The sequence below is a fragment of the Camelus ferus genome, chromosome 4 (genome assembly GCF_009834535.1).
Source record: "Camelus ferus isolate YT-003-E chromosome 4, BCGSAC_Cfer_1.0, whole genome shotgun sequence".
In the NCBI taxonomy this organism is placed as follows: Eukaryota; Metazoa; Chordata; class Mammalia; order Artiodactyla; family Camelidae; genus Camelus; species Camelus ferus.
Genome location: NC_045699.1, coordinates 48,341,029 through 48,364,046, shown reverse-complemented (window position 1 = coordinate 48,364,046; position 23,018 = coordinate 48,341,029). Strand labels below are relative to the sequence as shown.

General features: G+C 41.5%; 1 protein-coding gene across 2 annotated transcripts in view; it reads right to left on the bottom strand.

Moving 5' to 3' along the window:
* The window catches only part of PLPPR1 (phospholipid phosphatase related 1), a 505,501-nt gene that overhangs the window by 40,842 nt on the left and 441,641 nt on the right, over positions 1 to 23,018 (bottom strand). For both annotated transcript variants that reach the window (XM_032478090.1, XM_006185234.3), the window contains one exon: positions 614 to 802. In XM_032478090.1, the coding sequence (XP_032333981.1) occupies positions 614 to 802 (189 nt within the window). The remainder of the gene's footprint in view (positions 1 to 613; positions 803 to 23,018) is intronic.

The window sequence follows — 23,018 nt, the reverse complement described above, 5'->3', positions numbered from 1 at the left end:
TTCATGAGAGAAGAAAGAAATGAGGGTAAAGTTGCAACTTAATTGAATGTGATGTAATGGGAGCAAAGCCACTCAGTGAATCACAGCAAACTTCAGGTCAAGAGATCTCTCTCATCTCCAGCCTCTCTGGAAGCTCAGTCAGAAGGGCAGGAGATACAGGCTCTGATCTGAGTCTTTGTATCCACGCCAGCCTTTACACTCAAGACCACTTCGGAATACATACTATCCACAGCATATTTTTTCAAGAGCGCAGTAACTGTTTCTTAACGTGTTAGCCAGTCATGCCTATTGATTTATGATATTCACACACATTTTAAATATATATATATATATATATATATATATATATATATATATATATATATATATATATATATATATATATTCATACATATATTTGAATTCAGATACCAAAAAGCAAAAGCCATCTGTAAAAGACACCTATTTTAATAAGATTTTATGCAGAGCTCTACTCATCACTGTGTTTTGGCTGAAACAGGACACACCGATAAGGTTGCTGGTGAGCGCCCAGGGAGAGAGGAAAGAGGAGAAAAGGCAGACAGGACATGTTTCAGATCTGACAACAAAGAAGAAAATCTATTTCTCTACTTACAATAGCAGTGGGAGTGGCAGCCAGCACACAGTAGAGCACCAGAGGGGTGATGAAGCTTTCTTCCTCAGTCCCCGGGTAAGGCTTCATTAAGTCTCCGTCTTGACAGAAGAATCCTTGGATATGCACCTGAAAAGTGTCAGTGCATTCGAAGTAGTAGGCAAGCAGCACTGTCCCAGCCATGATGACAAGCTGAAAATACAGCATGGCCACACAGAGACATTAGCAGGGCTTCAGAGCGGGGCCCGCCCCTCAGGGCCCACTCCCTCCATCACCCCGGCAGCTCTCCTCCTATCGGTGTTGGCAGGCGGGTGCGTGCCTGGCTCGGGGAGGGTGTGCTTACTTGTCCGCCTTGTAACATCTGTTATGTAAACCTTCCAGCAAGTCATGAACAGCTCCCATCTGAGAGGCAGACCACAACCAGGCTTGTAGAGAGACCCGGCTTCTGCTGCCCTCCTCTCCGAGGATGCACGGGAACCAAGGCCGTTCAGGACACAGGTGGAAGGTCAAAGGGCAGTGGCATAAGAATTGGCAAGACGTAGATGTGATATCTGTTCATGGGAGATTTTATAAAATAGTAGAGACAGACTTACCTTATTATAAAATATTAGAGGCAGGTAGATGATAAATGAATGAACAAACAAGCAGGAAAGTTAAAACCTAGAAAGTTTAAGGGCAATTGTCAGAACCACACCCTAAATTACTGGCATATGTGAGAGCATTGTGCAGGTATCCTACGTCAGTCATAACTTTTATCCTTTCCCAAAACAGTTTGCCTTTATTCCAAAATGTTTTCTACCAGTAAAAAAAAAAAATGTACTTTGCTGATGATCACATCTTATCATAGACATATATCCATCATAAGGTTTGGAAAGAAAAAGGGATACAATTATCCTCTCATTTGATTCAGAAATGTCCCAGATACTCGCTGAGTAGCAGCTGAGGAAATACGGAAGTGCCAACATTACTCTTCTCATTCACATTTGGGAACACCAAAACGGCAAGATAAGATGGTGATAAACGTAGATTGAAAAGAGGTCTTTGAGGTTATGAAGTTACAATGAAACTGGAAAAGCTTTTGAAGATCTTCCCATCTAAAATCTTTATTTCATAGGTGAGAAAACTCAGGTCCAGCAAGAACTGCCCACCACTAGATTATTGGACACGTAAACATGTGCTTAGAATGACAATCAATAAAGCAGGAAAGCTAAAATGGAGAAAACTATTTTTAAATGTTGATTTGCTTAAAAGTATCAAAGTAACCATTTTGGGAAAAAAAATCAGAACTTGGCTGGACATCTTTGTACATCTTTTATGGCTTAAAATAGTTTCTATTTGGAAGTACATATGGAGCAGGGAGGGGGAAACCCTAATCTCTTGAGGATTTTGGAAGTCTAAAGTTCTTCTTCCAGTTTTGGAATGACTAACTCAGGGTCATGTAGCCACAAGTGTTAAATCCGGGACTAGAAACCTGCATTTTCTGATCCCCAGGAGAAAAAACACCTGCGTTATGGCATCAACTAGGCATGCTATACAGAAGTGTGGAGAGTTACGGGGGCAGGCACAGTAGCTCAACTCTAATGCAGGCAGGTATTGTCTGGCATTTTTATCCATGTTCATATCCACTTCTTTAGCCACAGCACTGAAGCAGAGCCTCATCCTCTGCCCAATCTCTGAAACCAGGCACAGCGTCTACTTCTGGGATATTATCGCTGTAGTTCCTCCTCACTCTAGTAGAAAGCATCACTTCCTTTAAGGGTCATTTGGATTAAGAATGCTCCCCAAACCTTCCATTTTCTTTAACTCATTGTCTTCTCTCTTTGGTTCAGAAGGCTCGAGTACCTCCAACTGTAATGTGTCTCTACCTTCTGGTCTCATCCATCACCACCTTTCTTTATCTCCAGGTAGGACCCAAATCACACTTCCCAGTCACTATCCCTCACATACAATTTGTTTCTGGCTCTACAAGGATGACATTCTCTTTGGCATTTTCTCCCCCTCCTCCCTGTCACAAGTGCTGACCATCCAGTGATCTCTGGACACTCGAGTGTTTCTGTGCGCCTGAACTTGTTTATTGGCACTGCATGTAAATTACAGGCTCATGCCAGCCGTCTCTGCTGGTTCGAGCATTTTGTTTATTTTCTCTTCAGCAAAAGAGAAGAGACTTGGGTAATGACGGGTGATTCTGCTGGCAGCTAGTTTATAAAGTCAAGGACACGATGTTTCTGTTTCTTTTGTGCTTCACTGGTTAGCTGAGTTGACCCAATGGGAAGGAATCTAGCCAGCTGATCTGAGTATTTTGGAGCTGCGAGAACACTAGGATTCCAACAGTATGTGGGCTTTGCCTCTAGGGCTCTCTCTGTCTCTTGCACAGGCCTGATCTGATCTCTGAGTATCTCATCTATGTGGTGGGAAACACATTCTTCTCTCTCAGCATCAACAGCCCTTGGGAGAAATCTGCTTGGAGAACAGGCAGGATAGATGGCTTTTTGCATAAAACAAACAAACAAAAGATGGCATCTAGCCCCCTCTATTGAGGAAGAATATTATATTTTATTTTTGTGCTACCACTTCCACTTAAAAAAAGGGCAAGGTGAAAGTAAAGTAAATGAAAGCAAAAACATGTATGTACACACATACATATATACATATATATGTAAGAGGACTCAATACAAAACCGAGGAAAGAAACTTTTAAAACCTAAGAATTGTCTTAACATCATATATGTCAAAATCAATAGTAACAACACTAAAAAGCCATGGTCGGTATGCCTACATTTGAAATCTATAGGAAAAAGCTTGAATTGCTGCTTGGCCAATTTAATCCTGAAAGCAGCGTTCAGAGAGAACTGAATGAATGAATCAGTCAGTCAGTCAAGGGCAGGTGACTCAGGATGGCAGAGGTAGACGGGATCCTGGGCAGCCCCCAGTGCAGAAGTGACCCATCAAAAGCAGTCAGCTTGCCTTGGCTCCTCCCCTGAGCAGTCAGAAACCCCTTCCTGTCATTTTCAAGCTGTCCTCAAACTCCCTGGAGCGTCCCCAGTAATTCAGTTAGAGGTGCACAGAAGCAAAAATAGAACAGTTCAGGTCCTGATTTCTTGGTTGCTTTTCTGTGGAACATTCTCTTGTGACCACATATTAAAAAGAAGCTGAAGCACTCATTGTAGGAACAGAGACAGCACGTTGACTCTGCTTCCACGAGCAGAGAGGTCCGCCTCGCAGCACTGATGACAGTGCACAATTAGCCATTGGCGTCCTCCCTCCTGCTGCCTGTCCTGGGCCACGATTCATCACTGTCTAGGTTTGTCACTGGTGCCAGCTGGCACACTTGCCATCTCTGCTGCCTTCTCCAGCCCCATTTAGGGAATGCATGGAGGGAGGCCATAATGTTGGTGTCACATGAGCAGATGGTGAGGCTGTCCTGGTAGAACGGTTGATGACACCAGTGTGAAAGGAGCAATTATGGCTGTGGGGAGAGAAGAAGGTGTAAGGGGCTCACATACCAGGGATTCTCCTCAGCCGTCGCTTCCCAAGAATGACAACCCCACACGTGAAAGTGCGTTATCTCCTGATTATGCCACAGAGATTCAGAAGGCAGAAGCCAGCAATATCTGGAAACTAGCCTCTCAGCGTTGAGAGCACTGCGTTTCTACCCAGGCCCTCTGCTGACTGGAGAAAAGTGAGTGTCCCTGAGTGACAGCTGGGGAGGTCACAATGCGGAGGGAAGAGGCTGAGATGACAAGCACGTTCTCCTTCGGTCAGTGAAGTCTGAAGCGATTGCGGACCATTAATTTATCTGATGTGACGCCAGCTGGGAGAGCAGGGGACGGACAATGGTGCTGATCCTGCGAGTGAATACGAGTGTGTGTGTGTCCAGGGGTAGGGGCAGGCACATGATGTGGGAATGAGAGGACTGGTACCTGGTCTGGAGGGTCAAGGGCATGTTTCGTACTGACGAGTCCTAGTGGTAGGTGACCAAGCTTCTCAGTGTGCCCATGACCAAGGGGTTTCCTGGGGCATGGGACTTTCAGTGTGAAAACAGAGATAGTCTTATACTAACTGGGATGCTGGGTCACTCTCCCTGAGACAGTGAATACTTCCCTCCCCAAAGGGCTTTCTTGTTCTGGTCTGGCCAAGAGCTATCAAGGCCAATGCCAATTAATCAGTTAACCAACAACTGTTTGTGAGAACCCCCTCTGTGTTCAGTCCCAGACTGTGTTATGAAGGTGGGAATTCTCAGACACACTCTCTGACCTTAAGCAATTTGTGATCCAATTGGGGATCACTCATCAACACAGGAAACAATGATCCATAGGAGGGTGTCCGCCAATCCCAAGTTTGGGTTCTTATGTGGTTGCATGTGTTTAGTGAACTGGCAGGGATGGGTGTTGACAGAGGAGAACAAGGGCAGAGGCTATTGTGTGAAGGAGCAGTGAGGGCAGGAGGATGGGGGGGGCATCATGGTGTCTGTTGAGGATATTGTTTTTGACTAAGCCCAAGGACCTATGTTCAATTCCATGTAGAGAAGGGATACAGGAAACTCAGAGCAGAAGGAATACTGCATCAGAGTTTAGATGATAAGATCTGGCCCAGTTGTGGCACAGAAGCAATGTGTTAGGACTCCAGGGGCTGGTACACTTGAAAGACCTGCATGCTTCTGAGCATCGAGAAAGAGCGTGCTAGGCACAAGGGTCGGTAGCTGCACATGGGGCTGGGGTGGAGCCCTCATGTGGCACTGATGGAAGAAGCTGGAGGTGAAACACTTGAGGAAACTGACAGTGAGCCCTTGTGAGACATCGCTGGGAAGCCTTAGAAATAAGGGTGACTCTCTAATGGGGGCTAGAAATTCTCCATAAACAACAGAGGCAAGAGTCAAGGAGAAGAGGAAGGAGTTGGAGGAGGAGGAGGAGATAGAGACAGGAAGGGTGATGACCTGCACTAGGTGTATGTCCTGAGAACTGTTTTAAGCACTTTACATAAATTAACTCTTCTGCTGCCCAAGTGCCCTGTGTGGTAGGTTTATTATTATTTCCATTTTACACTGAGGAGACAGGCACAGAGAGATTACAGGCACTGTCTCAGGTCACACAACTCACAGGGGTGAACCTAGGATGATGACTGTGATGAGGATGTATTTCTCCACACAAACTTAGGCAGCCTTGGGAGAATCAGGTTACAAATATGTCAGCACCGATACCAAGGCTAAACTATGAGCTACAGACGGGGGTACTTTATTCAAATGTCTCCTAGTATCAGTTTCCTCAGCTATATGAAAATTAATAATGACTATGTATTCTGATTTTGTTACAAAAAAGGTTCTATCAACTTCCACCAAATAAAGTAAGCAAGTATCAGTGAGCAGTTGGAACCGAAGAAGAAAGGAAGTAAGTTGTCTAATAGTCAACACAAGAAGGAAATGCTGCTCAGTTTCCCATTTCACAGTAACGAAAGCTAAAAACCAACTAGTGGTTAAAGTAGAATCTTTCTGATATAGTGACTGGACAGGAGTTCATCCCGGGTCCTCGTAAGGGACATGATAAACAGTGACGATGCTGAGTATGATGGTGCTGTTCTTTATACAGGATCTCATATCTACTCTTCACAGAGGCCGATGATGTCACATTAAAGCAAAACGCACATCGGATAGAACGGAGGAGGTGGGCATTATGATTTGGTCTAGGCTGAACTTGAGAGACAGCTCAATGAAAGGGTAAGAGTGGAGGTCAGACTGCCTGGGTTGGAAACCTGCTCTGCTGCTTACTAGGTGTGTGACTTGAAGAAATGGAGGCACAAGAATTTATTAGTAAGTGGGGCTAATAATGCTATAGCACCTGCCTCTTCAGGGCATCATGGGGATTAAATGAGGACTGTGCAGTAAGTATTTAGAGCACTATCTGACTCAAAAACAGTATTTTCTGAGAGAATGGATAGACTATGTATTCTTCAACACTCTTTTTTTTCCCCAACACTCCTTCTTAATTATAGTTTCTCTCAGGTTTTAAAAACTACTGGGTAGCAGTGAATTAGATATTACCTTTGAGTAAGTATCCTGCTAGTGAAATACAGACCTGTGTCTTTTTTTTTTTTTTTAACAGACTTCATTGTTTAATAATACTTAAATGTTATTATTAGAGTAGAAAGTGGAAGGAACTTTGATCAGGCTAATCTCTGTAGGACATATCTCAAATTTTCCACATTCCAGTTTCTTCTGTGAGAAAAGATTAAGTTACGTTTTAAGTTGTAATAAGAATTGAGGATTTATATATAAATATTGATGACAGTACTTTGACACATAGTAGGTGCTTAATAGCATCCCTGTTACTTATTAGTTTCCTTTAATGTTGTTATATCTTAATATGTCCCTTATTTATGGTGGCTTTCCAAACTGCAGGTCTCAATCCATTAGTGAAACAAATGTACACATGTACACAATTTGGGGATTCAACTAGAATTTTTTAGTGAAAAAGAACAGAACAGAATTGAACATATCAGAGAATTTTACACATAGTAAGGACAAGTGTTTTTATGTTAAACTTTTGTTCAGTATGTAACATTTAGGCAGATGGAGTATGTTTATCTTACTATGGATTGCAAAAAAGTCCTTCACTAAAACGTGATTTTATTAGATATCTGTCTCACAGTGTGCAAGTTCCTTATACTATAGTGACTAAGACACAAAGTTCATATCTCAAATCCACTGATTACTACTAAATGTTTTGGAACCAATTGCTTACCCTGTCTATGCCTTAGTTTCCTCACCTGTGAAATGGGTAACTCATTCCTCACAAGGGAAATTTCTCCTGAAAGCTGTATGAGAACTACATGATTTACTACATCAGAACCATGTAGCTGGTGCTCAGTAACTGCTAGCTGTTATTTTATTAAGACTTAAGTAGAATATAATTTTTTTTTCTGAATAAGCAAACACTATCACATGCAGTAAAGTACATAAGAGAAAAAAAGTCATTATAGTAGCCAGGACTGAATAATCAGCTAGTGTTTCCATCTACAAAAGAATGCTTTTTGATAAGCATCTTATTTCCACAGATATGAGTTTTCAAGGGTCATATCACTATTCTTAGTTTTATTATTTGCAAATGATACTAGCTCTCAAGATATGAAGGAATAAAAATATAAAGCAATTAGTCCTCCTTTGTCAATCCTCCTTTAATTATCTATTATATTTTTGTATTTTCCAAAAGACTTAAAAATTATTTTATTGTGGTAAGAACACTTAAAATAAGATCTACCCTCTTAACAAATGTGTGAGAGTACCACATGTTATTAACTACAGGCCTTACTCATCTTGTTTAACTAAAACTTCATGCCTGTTGGTTAGTGACTCTCCATTTCCCCCTCAGACCTGTGTCTCTCTTAATTAACAGGCAATTAAGCTGTGGTTAAGAATGCCATCCTCTTGTGAAAACTGAAAAGCTTCCAACAGACTAGTGCCTGCATGAGAATCCATCCACTCTTCTTTAAGGAGAACCAAAGGGGCACCCTGCAGACAAGGATATGCAGATAAAATGAGAAACTGTTCAGTTACTCAGTGAGTATTGACTGAGTGCCTACTACACGCAGACATTGGGGGTTTTCAGTTGTTAACAAAACTGAATAACAAATAACAAAACAGACATGATTTTTGGACTCACTTTTGGGGCTTTCAATGGGGGAGATAGATATTTTAAAAGCAAGTCCGAAGAAGTGATAATATGACTCTTACTGGCTGACCACATAACCAGCTATATAACTTGAAATGCATCCTCTTACAAGCTGCCCGGGGAGAATGATGAGTTGCCCTCATTTAAAGAAGAGAACACTTCACCAAGCTCACAGAACTAGCGAATGGTGGAGCCAGGATTTGAACTCTGGTGCCACTTAACCACTCTTTATCTTTACAACGTGTAATTAGCATAACGGGACGGATGATATTTGTAAAATGCTTAGCCTAATGCCTACTTAGCACTTAGTACGTGCTCAGTCCTTCTTTTCTCTGATTCTTTGATTTCTATGTGCTTGTCCTCTTCAGTGCTTTTTCACATGGCTCTGGGGAAAGAGTAGGGGTTGACTGAATACCCCCACCCCCATCATTCTCCTATCTTAGCATTTAAAAATCCTTCTTTCTCCTGCTTCTCGCCATTCTGCCTCCTTTAATTTTTCCCTTTCTTCTGCCTGGCCTGTAAATGGTACTGCTCTCCTAGGGTCTCTCTTTACCCCTCCTTTCATTTTCTTTCCATGCTGTCTCCTCGGGAGGTCTCATCTCTTTCTACAGCTTCCATTCCTACATTGATTGCATTGGCTCTTCCATGACTATTCTTGCCCCTGCACATGCTCTCGACCACCAACCGTGTGCTATACAGACTCTCCAAATATCACAAATCTGAAACGAAGTTCAGCCTTTCTCCTCCCCTCAACCTGCAACTTCTCTTGAGTTCCCAATCCTGGTATATCCAGCCAATGTCTCATCACCCAGGCTAGAAATCTCAGCGTCTTCTTGAACACTTCCTCCTCCCTCCGGCTTTCTTGTTCTTCCTCATCCCAGACCTGATGTCGGCTCCCAAGGCTTTCTTACTGTAGTACCTCTCCTATATATCTCCTTTTTCTTATGCCAACTGCCGTGTTCTGATTCAGGCTCCCTATTCTCTCGTCTACACTGTCAAAATCTTGTCCTCCCTGCTCATGCTGCCTTCGGGATCTCAACCCCTTTACAGAATTACTTATTCTGCTACTGAAAGTTATGCTCCTAAGGCAGGACTATGATTATGTCATTCTATTCCAAAATCTTCAGTGATTTCAGGTAAATCGAGCAATTTTCTCTGTATTTCACACACTGGGCTTTGTCCTACCAATGTTTTTGGTAAGGGAGAGAAGCCTCCATTTGAGTAGAGACCCACCCGGTGAACCCCATCAGGCATTGCTCCTCAGGCAGCAGAAAATACACAGGTCTACCTCTCAGCCTGGGCTGCCTACATCTTCCTCTTCGGCCACTCCTTAAAGAACAAATGCAGATACCACATCCTGGTCTTTTTTTTTTTTTTTTTGCATCTCCATACTCCAGCATCATGTAGGTTATTTATTGGTGAATAATATGGAGAAATGTTGAGTGTATGACAATATTTTCAGGAAGCTTCACAACTACAATAAGGAAGGGAATATTATTGGGTCTAGGTTAAGCTAAATTGGGTCACAAAATGTTCTCTTTGATCTTCTGCCATTAGGGATATATTTTTTAATGCAAAGACATGGATTAATACATATAAGGAATGTTAAATGTACAGTGGCAAGAAACTGGCAAGCAGAGCTAATATCAGAGAGCAGGGAAAAATTTCAGAATGATTCTGACATTTGACAACATTCCTTGAGGACAGAGGTAAAATCCTGCAGCAAGGTTTGCTGTGCAGCAATGGCAGGGCTTAGTACAGTGGAAGGCCTAGAACTCTGGCCTCAGAGGCTCACTGGCCTCGCCCTTCCGTGACCCTGCCATTCACCGGGGCTGCTGTTGCTTCAGACAGGAGACAGGGAAGGTCTCGCAGCTCAGTAGATGTTAAGTGTGTGAGAAAAATGAGAGTGATGAGATGAAGAGTCAAGAGAAGTCTTTGAAAGCAAGCCCTGGATGACTTTGATGTGCATTTTACTTACTAAAAAGTGAGAAAGAGAGGTGGATGGAAGCAATTCACAAATAAGCCCCGGGGTCTGTAGCTCTACAGTCCTACTACCTTCTCTGTTAAAACAAACTGAGGTTGATTTGGATGGTAATCTAGGTATGAGACACCATGAGAAATAGAATTAAATGAGACTTGGAGAAACTCTTTACAGATGGTAAAGCACCATACAATATATAAAGCTCCACATACTATTACACATATTAAACAAATGTGTGTAATAAGTGACTAAATTAAGAAAAACATACCAGGACAATATGAGAGAGAAACAGTCAAAAATAGCCTGAGGAGGTATAAATGTTTATATTCCTGGGATTTGCTTTAACTTATGAACACATTCAGGCCCACAGTCTAATTCTCCTTCATGTCAAAGGACAGTGACTTTAAGCCTATGAGAGACTGAATTAAAAAATCAATCCTCATTCTTTCTTTTCTTCATTTTATTGTAGTGGGCAGAATTCTAAGCTGGTCTCCAAGATTTCTGCCCCCTGGTGCTCATGAATGGTATAATCTTTCTCTTTGGCTGTGGACAAGACATGAATATAATGGGACATCATCATTCCCTTGATTATGTTACATTATAGGTCAAAGGCCTAGCAACTGTGATGATGTAATTAGGGTCCCTAATCTATTAACTTTGACAATAAAAAGGGAGATTATTCTGGGTGGGCCTCACCTAATCAGTTGAGATGTTTAAATAAAGTCAAGAGATTTGAAGCAGTAGAGATGCTCTCTGCTGGCCTTGAAGCAAACTACCATGTTGTGGAGAGGATCACATGGCCAAGAGTGGTGGGCTGACTCTGGGAGCTGAGGGTCCCCATCCTACAGCTGCAAGTAACTGAATTCTGTCACCCACTAGTAAGCTGGAAGAAGGCCCCTGAGCCTCAGACAGCATCACAGTCCCAGCTGACATTGATTTCTACCCCATAAAACACCTAGCAGAGGACCCTGCTAACTCACACACAGACTCCTGACCCGCTGAAACTGTGATAATAACATGTCTGTGTGGTTTTAAGTGGCTGTGTTTGTGGCACTTTGCTACATAGCACAGAGCACCGAAATACGGGGAGAAGCTCTGTGGTGATCTGTGGACAGGTCAGCCCCACAGAGGCTACTCCAGGGGACAGTAGAACTGCTGCTGTTAGGCTGTCGCTGAGTCTCCATTTGTAGCAGAACCTCCACTTGGCTTCCTCTGCTAAGGAAGTTCCCGAGCTTCCCAGCACTAAGGTTCTCCATTACTATTTTCCTCCTATGATCCCCCAAATTGAAAACTGTTGTTTACTTAACGAATTGTATTCATTTACACTGGAATAATTAATTTGATGTCTAACTTTAAATAGTTACTCTTAAGTTCAGTATAAATGCAGAGATTCTGACTGGCATGAGACAAACAGAGTAACCAAACCAACTTGTGATTTTTACCCCAAATCAAATAGACCAGATATTTTGGTTATTTCTTATGGGGTTAATGTAGATACACATATATTTGACTCCTACTCAGGCTTTCTGAAACACAGAAAATGGGAGTTGGCATCATTTGAGATGTTCATGCAGACCTTGATTGTCCTTCTCTGATAATTACACACTTAAACCTACACTCATGCTTCTATTGCAAGACAAACACTCTCAGGTTTGACTGTCCCAGTGCCTGACTTCTTTGTAGGAATAAGTACCACTGGGTAAGCTACAGGAATAGCAAGTGGGCTGTCTGAATGCCAGTCTTTAGACTCTGACACCAGAGGCATCACTTTCCTCTTGCGGAGGAAGGGGAGACGGGTGTAGAGGTGAGAACAGCCTTTCATGTGCTGTCCACTCCAGTCAAAAACACTGAAGAAAATCTTTGGAAACAGGATTGCCCAAGCATCCAGAACGGTTAGCCCTACTCAAAGGACTGAAGACTCATGTAGCAGATTTATGTGAATAAGCAGGTCCAAGGGAGGTTTGAGTGGGAATAGGAGAGGAAAATCTCATTCATCTGTGAGAAGGAGGCCTTCTCAATTTTTAAAGAGCCAGTTGAGGAAACTACACTTACACTATAATTTCAAAAGGAAATGTAATTTTCTTGCTATCTTTAAAATTTCCTTCATTAATAATTGAAAGAGGTTTTCAGTAAAAGAGATATGGGCTTAATCAGCAGGCACAGAGACCATGTGAGCAAAACCTGGTATCACAAGTGAGCACATGCGCCCGGGGCTGGAGTCATCATCCCTGCCGCCTTTGCTTCCTAACTGAGCGCTGACTTCCTTTGGGGAGACTGGCTGACTTTCTGCCTAAAGAAAGGCTTTCTCATTTATCCTAACAAATCATCCCAGGTCTTGTGCCTAGTCTGAAGGAAAAAGAGAACTTTGTTCTTACTTCCTTTGGCCTATCCACATGATACTAACATCTACATTAAAACCCTAATATATGATACTCCAAGTAAAGGTAACTTAATAATTTCAACAATCTAGTCCACTTAATCTAAGGACAATATGACAGAATGAGAGTTCAGCCCAACAGAAGTAACATGCCTAGTCATTCCAGGTCCTCCTGTAGTAGGATTACGGTTTATGGGACTTCACTGGTATTTTTGATCCTATGCTTTTCTTTATTTGAGGATGGGGTCATGTAATGTGTTTTCCATCATTAGGAATACTTTGGTATGGGACGCTCGGTGTAGATGTCATAAAGAACCCAGAAGTGGACGGACATTAAACATTAAAGCCCCTGAAATTGCCCTGGAAGTTGGCCAGCCCTGATTTCCTGTGTTTCCCTCTACCAAGCTGGGAGGCCCTAAGGGAAAGCATCCTTCAAATCTGTAACCCCCACTTAGCACAGGTATCTAATAGGCATTAAAAGACAGCAGTTGTGTGAATGGATGAGATTCTCTATTTTGTTTCCCTCATAGTAACTCTGCCATCTGTTCAAAGAATATCTGACCTGAAACATTTTGGGATGCCTTGTTAGTATATTGGTTAAAACCAAAGTTTTTAATATAAACCAGCATGTTCTGAACAGTGTTCTCTGGTATGAAGGATGTTAATAGGTGCTTTGGAGGGATGGAGATCTGTGGTCCAACAAAGTTATTATAGTTTTCCTCTTAAAAATATATATTTTCATGGAATTAGTGTTTCATGGTTTTAAAAGGACACTAGAGATAGAGATATAATAGACTGCTATTTAAATATTAGATTCACACTGTTATCGCAAATTAAAAAATTGAGAGTTCCTGTTATTTAGAGCAAGAATCCTTTTCTCATCATAAGCTTTTAAATTATAGACTTAGGAAAAAAAAAGGCACTTGAAAAATGATTTTATGACTCTAAATTAGAATGGACACATAAAACTAACTGAATTTTCTGTATGCCACATACAACAAACATTAAATATTCCAACTGAAAAATAAAATTAAGGAATCAAGGTAGAGCTTCCTATGTTTGCTTTCAAATAATTTTAAACAGAAGTACTTAAGATACCATTTTAATTTTCCTACCAGAAAGGAACACGACTCTTCTTTCTCTGTAGGCATTGCTAAGTTACTTGGGAATTAGGCAAAGAAGAAAAGGAAGAACTTTCTTTTAAATCAACCAATTTTTTTTTAATTAAAATAGGTAAATCTCAACATTGCAAAAGATTTAGATGATCTCATTTTTCTTTAAAAATTACTGATAGGGATTTTCCTTATTTCCCTTCAAAACACCAAGTAAGTTGCCTCTAGGACAATGCTTTCCCCAAACACACTAGGAAAATCCTGCATAAATGAACACAGACCTGAACCTCACTTAAACTCCCAGTGAATGTCAGATCACAGATGCTCAGGCCCACACCTGCTTCACTCTGGCTGCATTTAAACAAAGCCAATTATCCTGGTGAAAGAAGTCAGGTGAGCATCGAGGGTGAGCTGGCTCACTAGGTGTTTCCCATTGTGGGAATGATGTTTCGCAGTGAGGGAAATGTTCTATATCTGCAATCTCAATATGGTAGCCGCGAGTGGTGGGTGGCTATCAAACCTTTAAAATGTGGCTACTGCAACTGAAGAATGGAATTTTAAATTTCATCTTAATCTCTATAAATAGCCACACACGGCTGGAGGCTACATATTGGACAATGCATGACGGCTTTGCATTGGCAGGGTGATACCACGAGCCAAACATAAATTTGAACTTTTAAATTTTTTTGGTTTTGTTGAGAAATAATAGACATGCATCACTATATAAGTTTAAGGTGCACATTGTGATGGTTTGATTTACACATATTGTGAAATTACTATGATAGGTTCAGCTAACGTCTATCTTCTCATATAGATACATTAAAAAGAGAGGAGAAAAAAAGGAAAAAAATTTCTCCTTGTGATGAGGACTCTTAGACTTTATTCTCTTACCAACTTTCCTATATATCATAAAGCAGTATTAGCTATAGTCATCAGGTGGCCCATTACTTATTTTTAACTGGAACTTTGCACCTTTTGATCACCTTCCTCCAATTCCGAAACCCTCCACCTTCCATCTCTGGTAGCCACAAGTCTGATCTCTTTCTCTGAGTTTGTGAACCTCTTTAAAAATAAAACATAATACATAATGGTATACATTGAAAAATACATCACTGTAATTAACATGTGGAGTGTATTCTTCTAGACATTATTTTCTCCACAGGCACATGAACATACACAGTCACAGGTAGACTTTAACACATGTAGAGTCACGCTGTGCATGCTGTTCCATAGCTTGTATTTCTCTTAACATATCTTGACCGTCTTTCTATGTTAGTGCCTAGGATCTTTACAGTTATGTGAGCCCATATGTTCTGACTGACACAGGTATTCAGGAACCAGGTTCACCTTTAGGGTTAGCACTGTGGGTGTATCTCAGAATAAAAGAAGAGAGCTCTGTGTGATAGCCTGAGGAAACTGACATATACTTAAAAGTAACTAACTGAAGGGTTTTGAACAGAAAACTCACACTATTAAACCTGTCATTGAAGAGGGTGACATTGACAGGAATCTGTATTAGATGAGAGCAGAGACCCTTGGCAGAGAACTTAGAGTTGGTATAAAGGTTTGTTTACAGGTCAGTTACCAGGTACTCAGAATGCCAGTAATACCGCAGTACTATTATTGCATTTCCAGAGCAAGCTCACAAAATCCAATTTAGCTCTCCCCTCACAGGTAGAATAGGAGTAAAATATTGTCCATTGTAAGTTCAGTTTTCAACTACTATTGTGAAGAGATAAAGGAATTCATTCATTAAACTTTTATTGATAAGCTATTATATGACCAACATCAGGGAAACAGCAAAATAAAAGTTTCTGCCCACATGTGGGAGGCAGTAAAAAGAGCAGACTTGGGGGCTGAGGAAAACAAGAATTTCGTGAACACATAAATTTTGAGATGCCCATTAGATATCCAGAAGAATTGTCAAGGAGGCTGTCAGATACGTGGGTTGGAGATACAATTTGGGAGTGATCATAGTACAGGATCTCTTAGTGAGTGAGCAAAAGATACTGAACAAGGACAAGACTAGGGCTGGAGAGAATGTAACAGTGAGTCAAGAATAGTCTCCAAAGAATAAGGGGAGGCGGTCCAGGACCTCGTATAAAGGCACCAAGCAGGCGGAATGAATGGTACTGACTGATGCCATGAGTTTCTAAGCTGAGTGACTTTTAAGGAAAGAAGGACAGTAATCTGGAAGAGGCAGTGAGGAGCATGAACAACAGCTATCCATCTCCAAGTCCAGCAGCACAAGGGGAGTGGGAAATAAAACCTGGCCACTCGGGAGGGCTGCCAGGAAGCGATATAATTAAGGCCAAGTTCAGAGTAAGAAGAAGAAGGAACTGTTCAGAGAAGGTTAAGAAGATAAGGGACTTTACTGACGACATACCTATGAGTTTTGGAGTTTGTATGGCAGCAATGTAGGGCTTGAGGAAGGTGGGCAATGGAGTCAATTAGAGATGCAGGGAGATGCCGGGCATGAGAGACCACGGGGTGAGAGATGATGTGGAGTCCTTGTCTTCTAATTGTGGTTGAAGTAGACGGGGACAAAGTGCAGGACAGAATTAGCCCCAGTGTCTCTGAGGCAGATTAGTGGGGCTTTACTGAGAAGGGAGGAAGAGACAGAGAGCTCCTCTGTGTTGTGCTGTGAGTTTAAAAAAAATAAGCCTTTGGGTGCTAATCAGGAATGCGACCATTTAAAAACTGTTTTTATGGTGAAATATGTTTTCCTGCGTTGTGGCAGTTAGCGTATCTTTAGGCATCTCGAGGCATAGTGGATTCTACCTTTATCTCAACAAGCATGTGTTGAAAATCTATGATGGTACCAGGCATGGAAAAGGTCGGAAAGGAAAGCAGTCATCTCCAGGAAGCACCAGGCCTAAATGCCGCTGTGCCTGGGGTCTAGCGGGTGATAAGAGACATGGCAGTTTCAAAACCTTTTCTTGGCCTTTAGGATTTCAGGAGGTGCATCTCCTCCGTCCCTAGAGCAGAAGGGCCAGTACTCTCATGTTAGAGACTATGGCAGCAGAAACGCCTGGACCAATTTATAACAAGCACCCAATAAGTGATCAGAGAATGGCACAGATACAGGGCCAACATCTTCATTGTTCAAAATGTAGAGGACCTTAAACCCATCACCCACACCCAACCAGGCTTCCTTCCCCCTACCCCTTTTTTTTAAACAAAGAAGAAAATCCAAGTAAAAATGGTAGTTTGAAGTCAACAGAACTAGAAATGACAAAAGCATGCCAAATGTGCCGTAATCATGACCGACAGCACCGGTAAGTCTTGAGACTCTTCCCGTGGAAACCAGCTGGGTCTTCAAATAATTTCCCACAAGGCACTCCAGGTAGTCATTTACCACCTGATGAGAATTACGCCACCTGTGATGACACAGGGGATGCCACCTTTTCACGTACATGAAGTGGGTCCTGAAATAGGGTAGAATACCACCAGGTTTTCAGTCCATGCTTGGATGATTCCTGCGCTCCTTCAAAACACCCACCTTCCTGAGACAAGAAAATTCTGATTCTAAACTATCCCCTCCAGAGGAAAGGCCCAAGAGGCAATCTAGCATGGGGTGTTGCCAGACAACTGCTCATCAATGGCTCACTTTAATTTTGGAGGAAGTTGGTCGCTTCAGTAAAGATGGCTGCCTCTTGCCCCGGGTAAGACCCCAATTCTATCAGCCGACAGTGTTGCTGGATCTTAGAGTTTGGCATGGAAGCTGATGCAGTCGTGGCGATTCAACTAAATTTAGAGCATGGAGGAAAGATTTTTTTTTCACCTCTAATCTTAAGTTGTCCCCAAATATAATTTCATTAGGAAGATGCTATTAGACCACTTTTCAGTTTGAGTCTTAGCCTGGGAGAGGCTTTCTTCACCTTGTCTTTGGAAGAAATGTCCAGCTGTGTGGTCAACCACATAAGCTCAATTAAACAATTCACTTCAACAATTTCATTTAGAGAAGCAGGTGCTGAACAGATACAGCATTTTTATTCTTATGTTCTCTCTAAATTGAACTAAGATAAGAACAGGCATTAAGCTGCTTAGGGATTTGAATTAGAGGAACAATTATTTTAATACACATGATAGGAGAAAGGCTTTCAGAGCTCATAATCTCCTGATTCTTATGAAAAACTGTCACTCTCTGGATATCCATGCTTGACTGGAGGTTCTGCAAAGTCATCTAAGCCTCCTTTTCTCACTTTTATCCTCTTGGGTTGATTTTTGTTCCTTTTTGAAAACCATTGTTCCATTTAAAAACTTTCTGAACACAATGCATAATCTGTATCATTTAGCACTCTGAGTACTCTGCCATTTATATTAAGGTGCATACGACGGAGCATGCCTTGTCAATGGAAATTTATTCAATGAGATGTGAAATTACTTTAGAAGACACATTTAGAGCATTTAATTTGAGCCAGGCATATTGAGCTGCAAAGGTTCAGGAAGTTAGCTGTATTCTTAAGCAGTTAATAATTGTTCATCACAAGGCATCTTTTCATTCTTGACCGCTGCCTCCACCTTTGGACCTCACGAAACAGCCACTAGAGGATAGGGAATCCAGTGCATGAAAGATAATTTCAATGGTGTCTTCACATTTTCATGACATCTTTGGCATCAGAACTGCTATAATAGAGTGTGCAGTCAGGGTGCTGGTTTGAGTCCCACCAACTGACACCTTACACCTCACATCATCAGCCTCTTACAGTCTCCAAAAGTCACTTCTGAAAACTTACTATTTCTGTATGACTTAACCAGGCTTAGCCTAATCCCTTCCTGGGCACAGACTCTCTGATAAGGAGGATAGGAGCTCTATTCTCTGGGAATCAGGAAAAATATTTTTAGCTGGATATTGAAGAGGAGGTTACAGTCACTCAAAGACTGAGAGATGTGGGAGACAGAATAGCAACAATCATGCACCTTTAATTCCTAAAGATATTCCAATGAGTACTCTGGATCTAAAAGACACATCCTTCCACCTGGGAGCCCATGAAAAATCAGTGCGGCTGACTAAGAGGTCCCCTGGGATTGTGAACATAGACCAGCTATGGTGTTCCCCGACTGGTACGTGGCAGGTGTTCCCTGAGTGCTTGTTCAGTGAATGGATGGACACCAGAGTAGAATGATCCATACACTGGCCAGATGGGTCCTGATCCACAGACACCACACCAACAGCCCACGTTCTCTCCAGAGCCTCATGACAACTATTAACAACAAGGAATCCTCTGTAAATTGCCACAGAGTAAATCTAAACCCCGTTAGAAACTGAAAACACTTTCCCTTATAAATCTCTCTTTAGATCCCCTTCCTCTCCCTTTGATGGCTGTAAAAATCCTCTTCCCAGACGCTGCAGTGAAGGACAGGTTGACATAGCACCCAGCCAGGTCACCTAGGAGCCTGGGAGGGGAGGAACGAGAGGGAGTTGGAGTTGCCTGTGTGTTGCTTCTTTGCGTTCTCGCTCTCTTGTTGGAGAATCTTCTCTGGAGGCTGATTTCTGAATCCAGTTGTCTGAAGGCTGGGCTCCTGATGACATGTCAATGGGGCCTCCCTCCTCTAGGGAGCTGCTGCCTGTGGCCCCGGGGAAGAGCCCTGACGCAACTGGAGCAAAGGCTGCTTGGGGGGGGGGGGCACCTGTCAGCATGGCTACTGTGGTAAATGAATGGCATGAAAGGCCCCGATTCCCCTCCTCTCCCTGTGCCCACACTCTTTCCCGTGTTGTTCCTCTTACTGAAGAGCAGTGACTGACTTTGGCCAACAGGATGTGGGCACATGTGACTATAAGCAGAGGTGTGAAAGCACTTGGGTGTCCCCATTATTCCTGCACCCCTGCCTTTTCCAGGAGAACATGCCTGGGTGAGCCTGCTGCAGGGCTGCATAAAATACATGGTGGAAAGCCAGGTCGCCCCTGGTGACAAATGACTAGCACCCAGATGTGTGAGCCCCCAACAGTAGCTGGTCAACTCTCAGACCTATACGTGAGCCCAGCCAAGACCAGAACCGCCCAGGACAGCCTAAGCAGTCTACCCACAGCCTCACAAGCTAGATAACACCCATCGTTACACACCACCTACATTTTGGAGTAGTTTTTAATGCATCATTATTGTGCCCATAGACACCGGACACAGCCACTTTCTTTTGCTGTAGGGGTAGGACAGTTCAGTGCCAAAGGAACCAGACTCTGGAAGTCAAGAGCTCGGGTTTAATTCCTGTCTCTGCCTGTTGCTGACCCTGGAGTCACTTAATCTATACCTGTTTATTCATCTATAAAATGCAGACAATAGTATTTACCAAACAGGGGCTGATGTGAAGATTAAATGAACTAATTATGTATGAAGAGCTTAGAACAGGCTCTGGCACCGTCAGCACTATGAACATGCTATTGTCATTTGCTATTACGCTGGTTTGCCTTGGTGAAAAGAGAATCAAGTAGTTTGACCCTTTAATGGCCACCGCCTGCTCCTGTCTTAATTAAGGAATGTCAGTGGGGTTTTTCCAAAGACTTTTTTTTTGCTTCACATGACGCTGCTATTTTTCTGGATGGGCAAGAGGTTTTATAATCTGGCCTGTTCCTTTTCTGTTCTTCTGAGTCAATCTACCACATCTGCAGATATTTATTGAGATTTTTGTCACTTGGAATGTCATTTTTCCTCTAGAGTTCAGTGTTTATACAAACTGTTTTCATATTGTTTTGCAAATTTTTATTGGGATATGGGAGGGGTGATTAGGAGGCTTGTGGACAAGGAGCTATCTGATCCAGAGGTAAGATAGTACAGTTTCAAATAATTGAATATAACCTTATTTATTTAGTCTTTCCTTGTTTGAATTTTTCACTTATTTAAAATAACTTGGCAGGTTAATATGCTTTGCCCCTTTCCTCATATTTCCAGCCTCTGTCAACATGTATAAATTGAAAGCTAACTGGGGAAGCTCTAGTTTGGTTTACATACTGTGTTATTTCTCTGGATCATGGAATTAGAGACTATTGGAATTGGAAGGCACTTTGCAGATTATCTAATCTCTTTACCAGTAAGGAAACTGAGGCTCAGACAAGCTAAGTAAGTTGTTTGAGATACCAGAATGACTTAGTAAAAGACCTTGGATAAGAATATAGGGCTCTCTCAAGTCCAGTGGGTTCTTCTTTTTTAATTGTTCAGTATTTGATATGTGTAAAAGAATACAGTGTAAATTAGACACATAAGTACCTGAACACATCGCCTGAAGCCATAGACGCTTCCTGTGGACAGTTCACCCTTGAACAACATGGGTTTGAACTATGTGATCCAATTACATCCAAATTCTTAAAAATACACGATCAGATGCAGACCTCCAGGTACAGAGGAACTGTGGATACGGAGGGCCTACTCTAAGTTATACACGGATTTTTGACTGGGAGGAGAGTTGGTACTCCTAACCCCCTGCACTGTTCAAGGGTCAACTGCATGTGCTGTAATCTCAGGCTAAGGATCCTACTGCAGCTCCAACCTAATGCATCCTCCAAAGAGGTCACCGTTTTCCTGAATTTTTAATTTTTCATTTCCTTGCACATTTATATGTGAACCTTTATGTATCCATGTATATGTGTATGTACATATACACACACAGCCTATGTATGTCTTTTTTGCATATTCTGTTTTTTAGTTGTATTTTAGTTAATGTAATTTTTAATAAATTCTAGATGCTAATCTTTTATCAGTTATATAGGTAGCCAATAGACATTCTCAAGTATGACTTATCTTTTTGCTTTATGGCATCTTTTGATGAATATGACTTCTTGGTTTTAGTAATTTCTTTAGTAAGGTTTTCACCACATCAAAGGTATGTTTGATTATATGTCAACACAGAAAAGAGATTATCTCCAAATATAGGAATTTGATATGCACAAGTAATTATCCTAGTCAATCATATATCCAAAATAATCTAAAGCAGTTACTTCATCAGCTATAATCTCTTGATGGTGATTAATTCAAGCCACATTAGTGGCTAAGAAATATAATTCTGTGCACTCATTATGTCACATTTTTCATTTTCCATTTGCCCCACAATTCAGATATAATGTTTATCAAATTTGCAGCTAATTTTGATGTTCTTATAAAATAAGGCATTGGATTATTCACAGGTAACCTATCAGATCAGTATGCTGTAATCCATGTAAAACCATTCAATCAAACATAAATTGCCTGATGTGGAAGTAGGAAAAATCTACCCTGTGACTTAGGAGCTCAGTGTATCTAATAAAGGAAAGGCTGAGTTTGGTCAGAACGAACTCATGGAAAAAGAATTAAAAAGATCTTGCAATTAAGCAGACTTGGGTCTAAGACATGAGAACCTAAACAAGAAATTGTTCTGGATCATTAAAATGTTCACAAATGAAGTTCCAGTGAGAAAGAGGAGGAGGAAGGAGAATCTTTGGGCTGTATGGGGATCCCTACAATGAGGCCACACTTGGCAACTGGATGTATGAAAGGTAAAAGGAAAGAGCTAACCGAGACCAACGTAAGACAGTGGATCTCTGCTATAGGGTGTTCAGATGTCTAAAATCCAAAGTAAATGGTGGTAAACAAAATGCTACAATTAAATTTGATGTAACAAGACAGAATGATAACATAATATTGATGATACTGAGAAAGTAGAATTATTTAATATTTTTCTATCTTCCCTATCTAGAGAAAAGATTTTTAGATTTAAAAAGGGAGAATGGTGCAGGTCTCATATATAGTGAGTGATCAAAGAGAATAAAGTTGTTTTAAATCAGTTTAAATATGTGTTATGACAGAAATCACACCCAGGCCACTGAGAAACTTCCAATTGAGTTTTAAGAAATTACTGAGAATAAAAGAGAAGCAGGAAGGTTAGATATTGGCAAACCATGATTTCCAAATTTCAAGAAGTGAAATATACAGACTTAAAAGCATTACTAACGATGATGATTGAATTTTGCACTTATCCTGGGCATGACTGTAGAATGGATGTTATAGGGCAACTTTCTTTGCACTTAGAAGAGGAAACATTGATTGCTGAGTCAGGATGGGTTCACTAAGCACGAATCACGTCATCCTGGCTGATCTTATTTCATCCTTTAATGCAGTTACTAGATTGGCATAGGAGGGAAACGAGCTCTTTGTGGTCTGCCTAGGCTATATCCAGGAATCTGGCAGAAGTTGACCTTGAGAAACCTGGTGGGCAAGGTAGAAATGTAAACTGGATGATAGGTGTGGTATACTGAATATTGGATGAACTCAAAATGAGTTTATTAATGAATCTGTAGTAATATTAAC